The following is a 13,623-nucleotide window of genomic DNA, read 5'->3' as shown; positions in this document are numbered from 1 at the left end:
TTTCCAAGCTCTCAGTGCTGTATGGTCCTGCCTGACAAATATACATATATTAAAGCGTGTTTTTTTATGATGGCTGGCTATTGTAATTGGCTCTAAGGAAAACACCCCCTAAACTCAAAAAGTGCAGAACAAAGCTCATGCAACCCAAAATGGCTAACACTGATATTACTAAAATTCGGATACAGTTGAACATGTTGTGTATGTTGTTATCAGCTCTAACGCAAGTGGGTTCAGACACTGAAAACGGTCATTTTTTCTTCCAGTGAAAGGTTCCTCTGTGGATTTGATATGTTTCGCCTCCACTCTTGCAATTACATTCGACGGCCCCGCTAGACTTGACTCCAAATCAATATGACATCCAAAATCTCAATATGGCTGCCACATTACAAATAAACGGTGGTTTAAACACGTGCATATCTGTGCATGTTTAAAATGGGATACATTTTTCAGATTTGTGTACTATACTTGTACTCAATAATATTTTTGTGTACTTTAACTATGTTAGGAAGCCAATATGCCCACCATACACATTCAAACACATTTGTCTGGATATACAGTATAAAAAGGAAGCATTCTGCTTGGCATGGCAACACGAAGCATTCCAAGACACGAGCATCTTTGAGAATCAGTGAGGCAACAGGGAGGCTCCAACGAAAGGAAAGAGAATCCAACCCTGGACTTTGACACCCTCTCCCAAGCTCGACAACTTGCCCCCACTGTGATACAACTTGCCCCTGCAGGGAAAACTCCACCCATGGTATTTGTTTCCTTAGTCTATTATTGATACACTATATTTCCATTTTTGTATGTCAGCAATCAAGTTGTCAAGATATGTTAACTTTCGAAATACAGAAATACAGCTGGTATGATGCATTGAGCATCATATTATGCAAAATGCTGCACTGATTGCTAACACGCAAAACACTTTGGTACTACACTGAGTGTCTAAAACCTTAAGAACACCTGCTCTTTCCATGATATAGACTGACCCGGTGAATCCAGGTGAAAGCTATGATCCCTTATTGATGCCCCCTGTTAAATCCACTTCAGTGTACTGTAGATGAAGGGGAGAAGACAGGTTACAGTAGGATTTTTAAGCCTTGAGACAATTGAGACACGGATTGTGTATGTGTTTTTCACGCTCATCAGTTTTCTGTATGTATCAAGAATGGTCCACCACCCAAAGAACATCCAGCCTACTTGACAGAACTGTGGGAAGCATTGGAGTCAACATGGGCCAGCATCACTGTGGTGCCCGTTTTTGCCCCTTAGTAGAGTCCATGCCCCAACAAATTTAGGCTGTTCTGAGGGCAAAAGGGGGTGCAACTCAATATTAGGAAGCTGTTCCTAATGTTTTGTACACTCAGTGTATATCAACAATGGTCTAATGAAACAAGCACCAAAAGATCGTTTTTGGGTGAAGTTCGCCTTTAAGTCGCCTCCTTACCATTCAGAATTGAGCTTGGATTAATTGCTAGTCCAATACGTCTGCCTGAATCCAACAAGGCCTTCTGCTGGCTCACCGCATTTGTGATGCACATTGGAATGGTTCGATGCACTCTTATCGCGTTTGGGTTGAGCCGGCACATTGCTTCGTCCCGACAATCATATCCACCGTCCTGGCTGTCTGCCCTGGAGTTGCAGTGTGGACTTGGCGTCATCACGCGGTATGGGTGAAGGTGCAAACCACACACGACAAGCGCATAAGGCAGGTGTTCACTACAATGAACCAACCCAACCTGACAAGTCAATGCCATCTTATTGGGCATTCATATGTCATAGGAATTGCCCCTTCTCCAAAGTCAGTGCCATCCTTAACCTCCCAGAACTGTCCTTGATAAGCCCACAATCAGTCCTCTTCCCAGGCAGTTACTATAGACAGAGACACCATGGAAATAGACTGCCACATGTCAGTAGGCCATTCGATAGCCAAAATGCCGTCTGGAAATTTCTGGCGTGCATTGTCCTCATATGTATCCATTTTGCTACCAACCCTGGGATCATCTTCAAATGTATATGGGTGTGGAGCTGTGCTATGTCCCTCACAACCAACACTTCTCAGTCATAGTCTATGATCCAGCTACACTCGAACTAACCTCTAAGTAACCTGAGGTCACCGTCACAGGTGCTGTTACTCATCACATCTCCTGCTGGGCGTGCCCCAGTCTATAACGGCCATATTATCATCCTACCTGACTTCCAAATGAATATAAAGCCTAACATGTAGGACGTGACCTGCAGGAGTACGCCACATTTAACATGAAAAACACGACAGCTCTTTCACAACCAGACAAGCAACCATTCTACTACTGGAGTATCCCCGGCATCATTCAGGTATGGATAACATTCCAGTTGTTAGTCAATGGGGTCTCGTTGGTATGCAAGCTGCATCTGCTGATTGCCTACAGCGAAATGGAAACGGATCATCTCAAAGCCCCAATACTCCGCCAGACATACAGGAAGGATAATACCATTGTCGCTACAGTTTGCCCCGAATGACCAGTTAACTGTGCAAACTGGTCAGGCCCCAGAACCACAACCACCACTGGCTACTTTGTCTCCTCACCCTGTTAGGACACACTCATGTCCTGGTCACCTCAAAGACTTTGAATCAACCTTGCACACTTAGTTTCAGTGAGGAAAATGAGGGATGTATAGTCCCAGTCAAAAGTTTTTTTTTACTATTTTCTACATTGTAGAATAATAGTGAAGACATCAAAACTATGAATTAACACATATGTAATCATGTAGTAAACAGAAAAAAGTGTTAAACCAAAATATATTTTATTTGTTAGATTCTTCAAAGTAGCCACCCTTTGCCTTGATGACAGCTTTGCACAATGTTGGCATTCTCTCAACCAGCTTTATGAGGTAGTCACCTGGAATTCATTTCAATTAACAGGTGTGCCTTGATAATAGTTAATTTGTGGAATTTCTTTCCTTCTTAATGTGTTTGAGCCAATCAGGTGTGTTGTGACAAGGTAGGGGTGGTATACAGAAGATAGCCATATCTGGTAAAAGACCAAGTTCATATTATGGCAAGTACAGCAAGAATAAACAAAGAGAAATGACAGTCCATTATTACTTTAAGACATGATGGTCAGTCAATGCGGAACATTTCAAGAACTTTGAAAGTTTCTTCAAGTACAGTTGGAAAAACCATCAAGCGCTATGATAAAATTGGCTTTCATGAGGACAGCCACAGGAAAGGAAGACCCAGAGTTACCTCTGCTGCAGAGGATAAGTTCATTAGAGTTACCAGCCTCAGAAATTGCAGCCCAAATAAATGCTTCAAGTAACAGACACATCACAACATCAACTGTTCAGAGACTGAATCAGTCCTTCATGATCGAATTGCTGCAAAGAAACCACTCCTAAAGGACACCAATAATAAGAAGAGACTTGCTTGGGCCAAGAAACACGATCAAGATCAAAGGTCAAATAAAGACCTTTGAAAGGCTGGTCATGGCTCACATCAACACCATTATCCCAGAAACCCTATACCCGCTCCAATTTGCATACCGCCCCAACAGATGATGCAATCTCTATTGCACTCCACACTGCCCTTTCACACCTGGACAAAAGGAACATCTATGTGAGAATGCTATTCATTGACTACACCTCAGCGTTCTACACCATAGTGCCCTCAAAGCTCATCACTAAGCTAGGACTAAACACCTCCCGCTGCAACTGGATCCTGGACTTCCTGACGGGCCGCCCCCCACGTGGTGAGGGTAGGTAACAACATATCCGCCACGCTGATCCTCAACACGGGGTCCCCCTAGGGGTGCGTGCTCAGTCCCCTCCTGTACTCAATGTTCACCCATGACTGCATGGCCAGGCATGACACCAACACCATCATTAAGTTTGCCGATGACACAACAGTGGTAGGCTTGATCACCGACAATGATGAGACAGCCTATAGGGAGGAGGTCAGAGACCTGGCCGTGTGGTGCCAGGATAACAACCTCTCCCTCAACGTGAACAGGACAAAGGAGACGATTGTGGAATACAGGAAAAGGAGGACCGAGCACACCCCCATTCTCATCGACAGGGCTGCAGTGGAGCAGGTTGAGAGCTTCAAGTTCCTCTTTGTCCACATCACCAACAAACTATCATGGTCCAAACACACAAAGACAGTCATGAAGAAGGCACGACAAAGCCTATTCCCCCTCAGGAGACTGAAATGATTTGGCATGGGTCCTCAGATCCTCAAAAAGTTATACAGCTGTACCATCGAGAGCATCCTGACGGGTTGCATCACTGCCTGATATGGCAACTGCTCGGCCTCCAAAAGCAAGGCACTACAGAGGGTAGTGCATACGGCCCAGTACATCACTGGGGCCAAGCTTCCAGCTATCCAGGATCTCTATACCAGGTGGTGTCAGAGGATGGCCCTAAAAATTGTCAAAGACTCCAGCCACCCCAGTCATAGACTGTTCTCTCTGCTACCGCACGGCGAGCGGTACTGGAGTGCCAAATACTCCCAAGCCATAAGACTCCTGAATAGCTAATCAAATGGCTACCCAGACTATTTGCATTGCCCCGCCCCCTCTTTTACACTGCTGCTACTCTCTGTTTATTATCTATGCATAGTCACTTTATTAACTCAATTACCTCAACTAACCTGTGCCCCTGCATATTGACTCTGTACCGGTACACCCTGTATATAGCCTCGCTACTGTTATTTTACTGCTGCTCTTTAGTCATTTGTTACTTTTATTTAAACATTTTTTACTTATCTATTTTTTACTTAACACATATTTTTCTTAAAACTGCATTGTTGGTTGAGGACTTGTAAGTAAGCATTTCACTGTAAGTTCTACACCTGTTGTATTTGGCGCATGTGACAAATACAATTTGATTTGATTGATTATTGCGGGTGTAGCGAAATGCTTGTGTTTGTGTTGCTCTACAACATCCATAGAGTACGACCCTGCATCACACAGGAAGCAGTACAGGTCCTAATCCAGGCACTTCATCTCCTGTCTGCACTACTGCAACTCGCTGTTGGCTGAGCTCCCCGCTTGTGCCATTAAACCCCTGCAATTTATCAGGAACGCTGCAGTCCGACCTGGTGTTCAACCTTCCCAAGATCTCCCATGTCATCCCGCTCCACCGCACACTCCACTGGCTTCCAGTCGAAGCGCGCATCAATTACAAGACTATGGTACTTGCCTACGGAGCAGCAAGAGGAACTGCCCCTCCCTACCTTCAGGCTATGTTCAAACCCTACACCTCTGGTCTCTTGGCCCTCTCCTACAGGAGGGCATCTCCCGCTCAGCCCAGTCAAAGCTATTCTCTGTCCTGGTACACCAATGGTGGAATAACAGAAGCTAGGACAGCAGAATCCCTGCCCATCTTCCCGAAAGCATCTGAAACCCTACCTCTTCAAAGAGTATCTTAAATAATCCCACAGCATCCCCCTTCGGATCCCCTTCTCAAAAAATATGTTTTGTGAACTAAAACTGTCACTTAACCCCCCCCCCCCACTAGCACTGACTTTGCTGATAGTTGCTTTATTGAGGAAAAATGTACTTACAATGACTGAGATATATGGTTGTCTCACCTGGCTATCTTGGACTAACTGTATGTCGCTCTGGACAAGAGCGTCTGCAACATGACTAAAATGTCAATTGTATATTCATAGTTGATATTTCCGCCTATTGTATCTGTGTGTTTTACAGGCCTATATTTCCAAGATGCATTAAAATATCCAAATGCTGTTTGTTTGTGTATTTAGGGCAGACAACTGCCTACTTATATTCCACATTTTAGCAATATCAGAGCGTGCGATATTTGGTTCCATGACCAACCCCTCCTCCAGCAAGGCATTATTCTGTACTGTTTTAGTTTAGGGGATGTGTCCCAATATCTATATATTTAACCACTTCTGCAGTAAAATAATTTTACACAACCATCCATTTCATATATGGGAGACCTTGGAGATATGGAAAAACACGGTTGTGTTTTGTTATACCTTGGGTAGGGGTATCAAAAAAAAATGTGTGAGGCCTTGCTACTGGCCTGACAAGGTCAATCGGTATATACTGTTCCTGTGTGTACGAATCAACAGAGAAAGCCCATGAATACACAAAGAACCAATGTCAAAGAAAATGAATGAATTCTTTACAATAACCAAGGTTGAAAGACACTACACATCTTTGTTTTTAGCGAGGAACACCACAAGATGCTCAGCAGGTGATTTACAACTTGGAGGAGGTACTGTTAAAGTAGCTTTAAATGCACTTTAACAGGCAACATAACGAAGTGGTCTTGAATGCCTGTTGAGTTATGAGGACAGAATCAGGGAAAACGTCAATGTCAGAATGTATTTCTTTTTTTTGTCAGAAAAAGGAGAAGTACATGTCTTTTATAGAGTGTGGATGGTTTGTTGTTAACAGAGAAAGCTCGATCCAAGGATATTTTGATCAGCTCTAATAAAGCACATAGATTGTGGCTTCCAGCAATGTAATTGTCTGAATCCTTTCCAATCCCCCAAATATGTATATATATATATATATATATATTTAGTATTTTTGTAAATATATTAAATATATTTTCCTTCTTTATTATTTTCCTGTAACCCTACCACCCCTCCCCTAATTGGGGTAAACTAATAGACAACAATACTTAGGCTTATACTTTTAGCTTACACATACTACAGTATATACATTTTACAGTCACAGTATATTCTATGTTCTCAGACACAAAGAAAACCTTGCTGGAACCAGTATCTCAAAGCTAAATACAAAAGTATTCATCTGTTTTCAGTCCTCACTTGAAGTTGATGTCTTTCTTTTAATGACAGATTCATTTGAGAAAAATAAACAAAACAATCTATTGTCGTAACGCTCACTTTTTTTGTGACTGTGTGTATCAATTGAAAGCTGACGTATGACCTAAATATTGATTGACTAACCTTGTCATTCCAATTGTTTTTAGAAAATAAATAAAAACCTTCACTCACAACTGCCTATATCTTTCACACTAATTATTGTAAACGTACATACAAGGCTGTCTTTTGACGGCTTTATGATTTGGGATGGTCCAGTTTCAGTTTACCCCTTTACTAGACTATGATGAGGGAGCCAGGACAGCCACATAGTGGCCACAGGGACAGTAGTGCCCGCTCCTGGGAACTCAGGAGTGGACAGTGTAAGCCTGGCCTGAGTGTTCTACCTACCCGACTCAGCAGATCGTCCATCTCTGTCACCAGGCTGCCCAGGTTACTGTCGGCCAGCTGCAGGCGCCTCTCCGGCGAATTCTGTGGCGAGAGCATGTGCTGTGTGGAAGACACACACACACACACACACACACAGGGAAGAATGTCAGAATGGGGCATTAGGCAGAAAGGTCATCTACTGTTTAAATCACCATGGGTCTGGGGAGTGAGGTGTGAGCAGAGCCTCGATACCCTGTATTTAACCATCCACCCCAGCCCAATTCATCAGTGTTATGCCAGTAGGGCTCCTGCCAGACATCTCCTCACAGGCCTATAAGAAGCAGAGCACCAGCAGCTGGAAAAGGGCATCTAGCTCAGTGGACTCCAAAAACGCAGCTTGAGCCAATGATCTGGCTTTCCACATGAGGGTAGCAATCAAGTGATGTCTTCATTGGCCCCCCTCACGATGCCCTTTAGCAATAATCTGCATCTTTGTTGTGCCTTATATCTCCAGCTCCATCTCCTCTGCTTTCCGAGGATTTGAGGGAAATGCACTATTGTTATCGCACCGCTGAGATGCGTTTGAATACCACTGTTTGTGTAATATATCACTGTTATATCACTGTTACAGAGTGTGGTGTTTGTGTCTTTGTTCTTTGTGTGTGAGAGAGAGGTGAGCTGAATGGAGTAGAGCTATCGTATTGTCTGGAGGGGATATGAGGAGTGTTTGAAACCGGGGTGTGAGTCAGGCTCCACGTCCCCCCTGAGACACTAACAGCTGAGAGATATTTACACAGCACCTTGTCCAGGTGGGCAACTTAATCACAACTGATTCTGTTCATCTTAGCAATTCAGTCAGGTACTCACTAGTGTGAGTAAATAAACACACCAAATTGAATGTAGGCCTCCAGAGACAAACTTGATCTTAGGAATCTAGATATCATTGTCTAATACAGGAATATTGTAGTACTCGCTCTTTGGAGCGAAGGTGAACACTAAAGGAAGTGTTTGGGTGCCTTCTATTCACCTTGAGTTCCTGCGTCATGTTCTCAAACCGGTAGAGGACTTTGTAAGGCGGTGGCAGAGGGGTGGTGAGGTTGACACTGGTGATGATACGATGCAGTCTATCCATATCTCTGATGAGGAGCCCGGCACAGTCATCATCGCAGGCTGTAACACGCACACACACACCGACATCAACACGCACACACACACACCGACATCAACACGCACACACGCACACACACACACACACACACACACACACACACACCATGGCAGTTAGAAACCTCTAATGACGAGTGGTCTCTAATGACACCAATTAAAACCATTAGAGAGCGTTCAGGCTTGTTCAGGGAATCAAATAATAATCCCAGCTAACGTGTGTGGTCAGGGTGACACTGAGCTCTGAAGCTGTGTGTGGGTGTGTATATGGGTGACACTGGGACAGTCTCTCATTGGGACACCAAGACACTCTATTTGGGGTCAAATGGTCAACCCCAAGGGCATGGGGATGCTAATGGTAGCTTGTTGCCTGGCAACATCTCTACCAAAGGGACATGTACTGTCACGCCTGAAAAAATACTAGTTTACTATATATTACTCATATATATATATATAGAGTAATATATATATACTACAGCACTTACTATAGAATTCTGTAGTAAATTGTAGTATACTGTAGAATACTATATTACACACTGTAGTATCCCTCGATCATGTGTAGTACTTACTATAGAATGTAGTAGTATACTGTAGAATAGTATAATAAATACTACAGTAATGTCTGCAAAAACACTACAATCTGCAAAAACACTACACTTTTTTAGTAAACACTACATTATTTATTTTGGGTATACCTTGCCCATTCCAGTTCTCCATATCTCAATTTGTGCCACCCGTAAGTGAGAAACTTTACATGCCAAGTATATACCATATATTGTGTTCCCTACAGGTTATAGAAAAAAGCAGAAGCTCTGAACTATCTGTTCAGACCCCAGTCCAACCTGCCTACAGTTTATGGAAATGTGCTATTTTTGTATTTTTCCAGTAGGCCTCCATTTCTATGTCAAAGATAGTCAAACAAAAACACTATAGTAAATACTATAGTAATGTCTGCAAAAACACTACAGTAAATACAACAGCAAACTACAGTATGTAAAAATATTACATCAATTACTACAGTATATACTACAGTTTTATTTTACTACAGAATTTATTCTATAGTTAACTATGAATACTACAGTATACTACAATAAATACATGCCCATAAAAACATTACAGGGGATACTACAGTAAAGTCTGCAACAATTATACTGTGAATACTATAGTATTTATACCATAGTATACTATACACTTTCATGTGGGGTATGTACAAGGGCGACTATCTTAGCACCGGAAAAGAGGACAAAGTCTAGGAGAAGTGCTTTTTAAATCTGAGCGACATGGTGGAACGGGTTGAACCCCAGCTTCCTCCTCCTTCACCTTGTTTAGTTTAGTTTCATCCCATTCCCCCACACACACCAGCGCTCTTTCAAAAGACACAACCACTCTTTGAAAACCCTTCAAGGTAGCCGTCCTCTATCCTCTACGCTTTAGGCTTTGGAGAATCCTAGAGTTTCTGTGCTGGTTTGAGATTAGACAGGAGCAGCACTGGGGGAAGGGATCTCGAGCGTGAAATTTAACACAGTGTGAAACGGCTTTTGGCAGCCCATTATGAGTGTTCGACATGCCACAAGCGACGAGAAACCAAAACACACACAGTACACACACGCACATACACCACTACAATCAACAAGCCATGTGTGAATTTATCATATTCTTTGAATTTCTCCTGAATTTTGCCACATAAAAAACGAGTTGAGAAATTAACATGTCAGAAAATGATTTTTTTTTAATAGACCCGCTGTTATAAAGGAGGAAGGCCTGACAATCCACACAGCAAGAGAGCACACATCCTGTGAATGTGAGAGTTTGTCATAAAACACTCCAAAATGCACACACTGCATGAAAGACATGCAAATCCTGTTACCCTCCCCAAAGGCAAGACAACATGCAGCCAATCAGTTTCACCTGAATCATCTGACATACTGTATCTAACAAGCAATGGACTCCTACCATCACTGCTTCAGGAAACCTGCTAGAGTCCACGACTGGGAACAGTTAGACATTATTTCAGATAGTCAGCTTGCCAGGTTAGTTGGCACCGTAGCCTACAGAATTGTATCTAAAACATACAGTACAATTCATTGCCTGAAGTATGATAACATGTAGTCTCAAAGAAATTACAATAATTCAAGCGCAAACAATGTTACAAATGAACCTTTGATAACTTTGACTTATTTTTTGACAAATATAGTGACCACCCTCTTTGTTTACTTTGGGATTGGCGCTTGGGATAACATGGTGTCTGCCGTGGGATATATATAATATAGCCTGTCGTACATTGTCTCCCTCGGCCCTGCCAATTGCTCAAAGCAAATGATCGGATTTGCTGTGCTATGCTAAATCTGAATTTTTAACATCGGTGGAGCTTAACCTGGATTGGTTGATACCAGTATCATATTTGCACTGAGCTAAATTGAACTCAACTAAACCAACCTGCCCCAACTTAAAACAGCCTGAAAAATCTACTCTTTCTGAGAAACGCCCCTCATAAATATACAGCCATTGGAATCTTTGCTGACGAGCTCAGTGACCATCGTCTGCATTAGAGATACTAAACTACCAACATTTTGTTTGCGCATTATTACAAAAATAAATGTTTGAACTTTCAATAAGCAACATTTCCTGTATGACCTGGGGTTGCATGATTGGGTGTGTCCTCTTTTTAACTCTGCTGCAGATAAGCATGCCCCATATAAAAGATTAAGGGTAAAGGGCAGATCTAACCCATGGTTTATGCATGAATTGTCTGAAAGATTTGATGAAATAAACTTAGCTTGGGCTAAGGCTACTATTGACTGATTCTATCTCTGACTAGCAGTCCTTTAGACATTTGAGAAATAGATGTCTTACTCTGGTTAGAAAAGTCAACATTCTTCTTGAATTGTGTATCTGAGAGTGGTGAAAATTCCAGCAAAATTCTGGAAAGTGGCAAAAATGTAATTTCACCTCCTCATTACTCCAGCAGGTTGACAGCCTCTGGTACCATAATAGACACAAATGAAAGTTGTGGTGCTTTTTATAATCATTCGGCCTCAGCTGGCCACCTATTTGAAATAATATTTTTTGAAAATATCTCAAGTTCCACTAAAGAAAGTCCTTTATACACCTCTACACAGATAGCAGAGAATGATGCACTTCCAGGCACTCAATCTTAAAAAAAGTGAACAATTTTATGTCAATTCTGTACTTGTACTAAGTGCCTTGCAAAAAATGTATGTACAAAAATTCACAGGATTACTTTTTGTATTCAAAAATTGCTTCTGGCGCTATCTCTAAGATCTGGAAGGCGACACATGTCCTCCCCCTTCACAAAGGCCTTCTGACCTAGATAACTTTTGCCCATATCTAAACTATGTTGCCTTGCAAAAATATTACAATCACTGGCAAACGCTCGGTTAATTTTTTACTTTTTAACTTCATATGATATTCTTAATGTCTGGTTTTAGACCTAGACATAGCACTGTTTCAGCAGCTACACTTGCCTTTGATACTGTCAACCATCACCTACTCATTCCAGGCGTCTTGCAATTGGTTTGGGAACTCTCTGTCAGACAGGACACCATGTGTGCTTTCTGATGGTGTCAAGGTACCTTGATATTACTAAAGGTGTCCCGCAAGGGTAGATTTCAGGACCTGTTTTCTTTACTATTTACATAAATAATACTGGTCTATCTGCAAAAACCTGTAAGATTCATCTGTATGCTATTGACCCTACCGCTGACCAGCTGCAATCTGATTTTGTTGCCTTGCAGAAAGCCCTTGTTGATTTGAAATTGATACTTAACACAGGAAAAACTGAATGCATGTCTAATTCTCTTAGAAATATTTCAGATGGTTTACACACAGATGGCATTGGAGGATTTTCTCTTTGAGCCGGTTCCCGTCCTTAAATATCTGGGATTTTGGATTGACAAACATTTGAAATTTAAACAACATATGGATGAGTTTGTATAGAAGCTGAGATTTAAAGTAGGCTTCTTTTTTAGAACTACATCATGCCTCTCTAAACAGCAGGAAACAGGTTGTACAAGCAACCTTCCTGCCAGATCTTGATTATGGTGGCACCTTTAATCAGAATGCAGCAGCCACTAACCTAAAAACCTTGGATGCAGTGTACCATAGCGCACTTCGCTTTATCACAGGTGACAGGTTTAATACTCGCTGCACCCTTATTCAGAAGGTCAGCTGGCCCTCTCTAAATTTCCGTAGATCACTTAATTTCTCCTTTTTTGTTAACAAAGCTCTGCTGCGCAAGCTTCCAACATACACTACATTACCAAAAGTATGTGGACATCTGCTCGTCCAACATCTCAGTCCAAAATCATGGGCATTAATATAGAGTTGGCCCCCCCTTTGCTGCTACAACAGCCTCCACTCTTCTGGAAAGGCTTTCCATTAGATGTCGGAACATTGCTGCAGGGACTTGCTTCCATTCAGCCACAAGACCATTAGTGAGGTCGGGGAATGATGTAGGGCGATTAGGCCTGGCTCACAGTCTGCGTTCCAATTCATCAAAAAAGGTGTTAGATGGGGTGGAGGTCAGGGCTCTGTGCAGGCCAATTAAGTTCTTCCACACCAGTCTTGACAAACCATTTATTTTATGGACCTCACTTTGTGCAAGTGGGCATTGTTATGCTGAAACAGGAAGGACCTTCCCCAAACTGTTGCCACAAAGTTGGAAGCACAGAATATATATATAATATCATTGTATGCTGTAGCGTTAAGATTTCGCTTCACTGGAACTAAGCTGAACCTTGGAAAACAGCCAAAGACCAATATTCCTCCTCCACCACTATGCATTTGGGCAGGTAGCATTCTCCTGAAATCTGGCAAACCCAGATTCGTCCATCGGACTGTCAGGTGGTGCAGCGTGATTAATCAACTCCAGAGAACGCGTTTCCCATGCTCCAGAGTCCAATGGCGGCGAGCTTTACACCACTCCAGCTGTTGCTTGGCATTGCGCAGGGTGATATTAGGCTTGTGTGCGGCTGCTCGGTCATTGAAACCCATTTCATGAAGCCCCCGACAAACAGTTATTCTGCTAACGTTGCTTCCAGAGGCAGTTTGGATCTTGGTAGTGTGTTGCAACTGAGGAAAAGCGGTTTTTACACATTACTCCGTTACTCATTACTCAAGGCCCTTCTACTGCCAGTGTTTGTAAATGGAGATTGCACAGCTGTGTGCTTGGTTCTATACACCTGTGTCAGCAATGGGTGTGGCTGAAATAGCCGAATCTATCCATTTGAAGTGCTTGGTTCTATACACCTGTGTCAGCAATGGGTGTGGTGAAA

The 13,623-nt window shown here is 42.5% G+C and overlaps 1 protein-coding gene across 2 annotated transcripts in view; it reads right to left on the bottom strand.

The window, feature by feature from the left end:
• lama2 (laminin, alpha 2) overlaps positions 1-13,623 on the bottom strand; it is a 160,474-nt gene that overhangs the window by 26,149 nt on the left and 120,702 nt on the right. For both annotated transcript variants that reach the window (XM_064990886.1, XM_064990887.1), the window contains exons 33-34: positions 8,193-8,335; positions 7,187-7,285 (exon numbers count right to left, since the gene is read on the bottom strand). In XM_064990886.1, the coding sequence (XP_064846958.1) occupies positions 7,187-7,285; positions 8,193-8,335 (242 nt within the window). The remainder of the gene's footprint in view (positions 1-7,186; positions 7,286-8,192; positions 8,336-13,623) is intronic.

This window comes from Oncorhynchus masou, chromosome 16, assembly GCF_036934945.1.
Source record: "Oncorhynchus masou masou isolate Uvic2021 chromosome 16, UVic_Omas_1.1, whole genome shotgun sequence".
Lineage (NCBI taxonomy): Eukaryota > Metazoa > Chordata > Actinopteri > Salmoniformes > Salmonidae > Oncorhynchus > Oncorhynchus masou.
The sequence above is the reverse complement of the archived record's forward strand: the minus strand, read 5'-3'. Positions and strand labels throughout refer to the sequence as shown.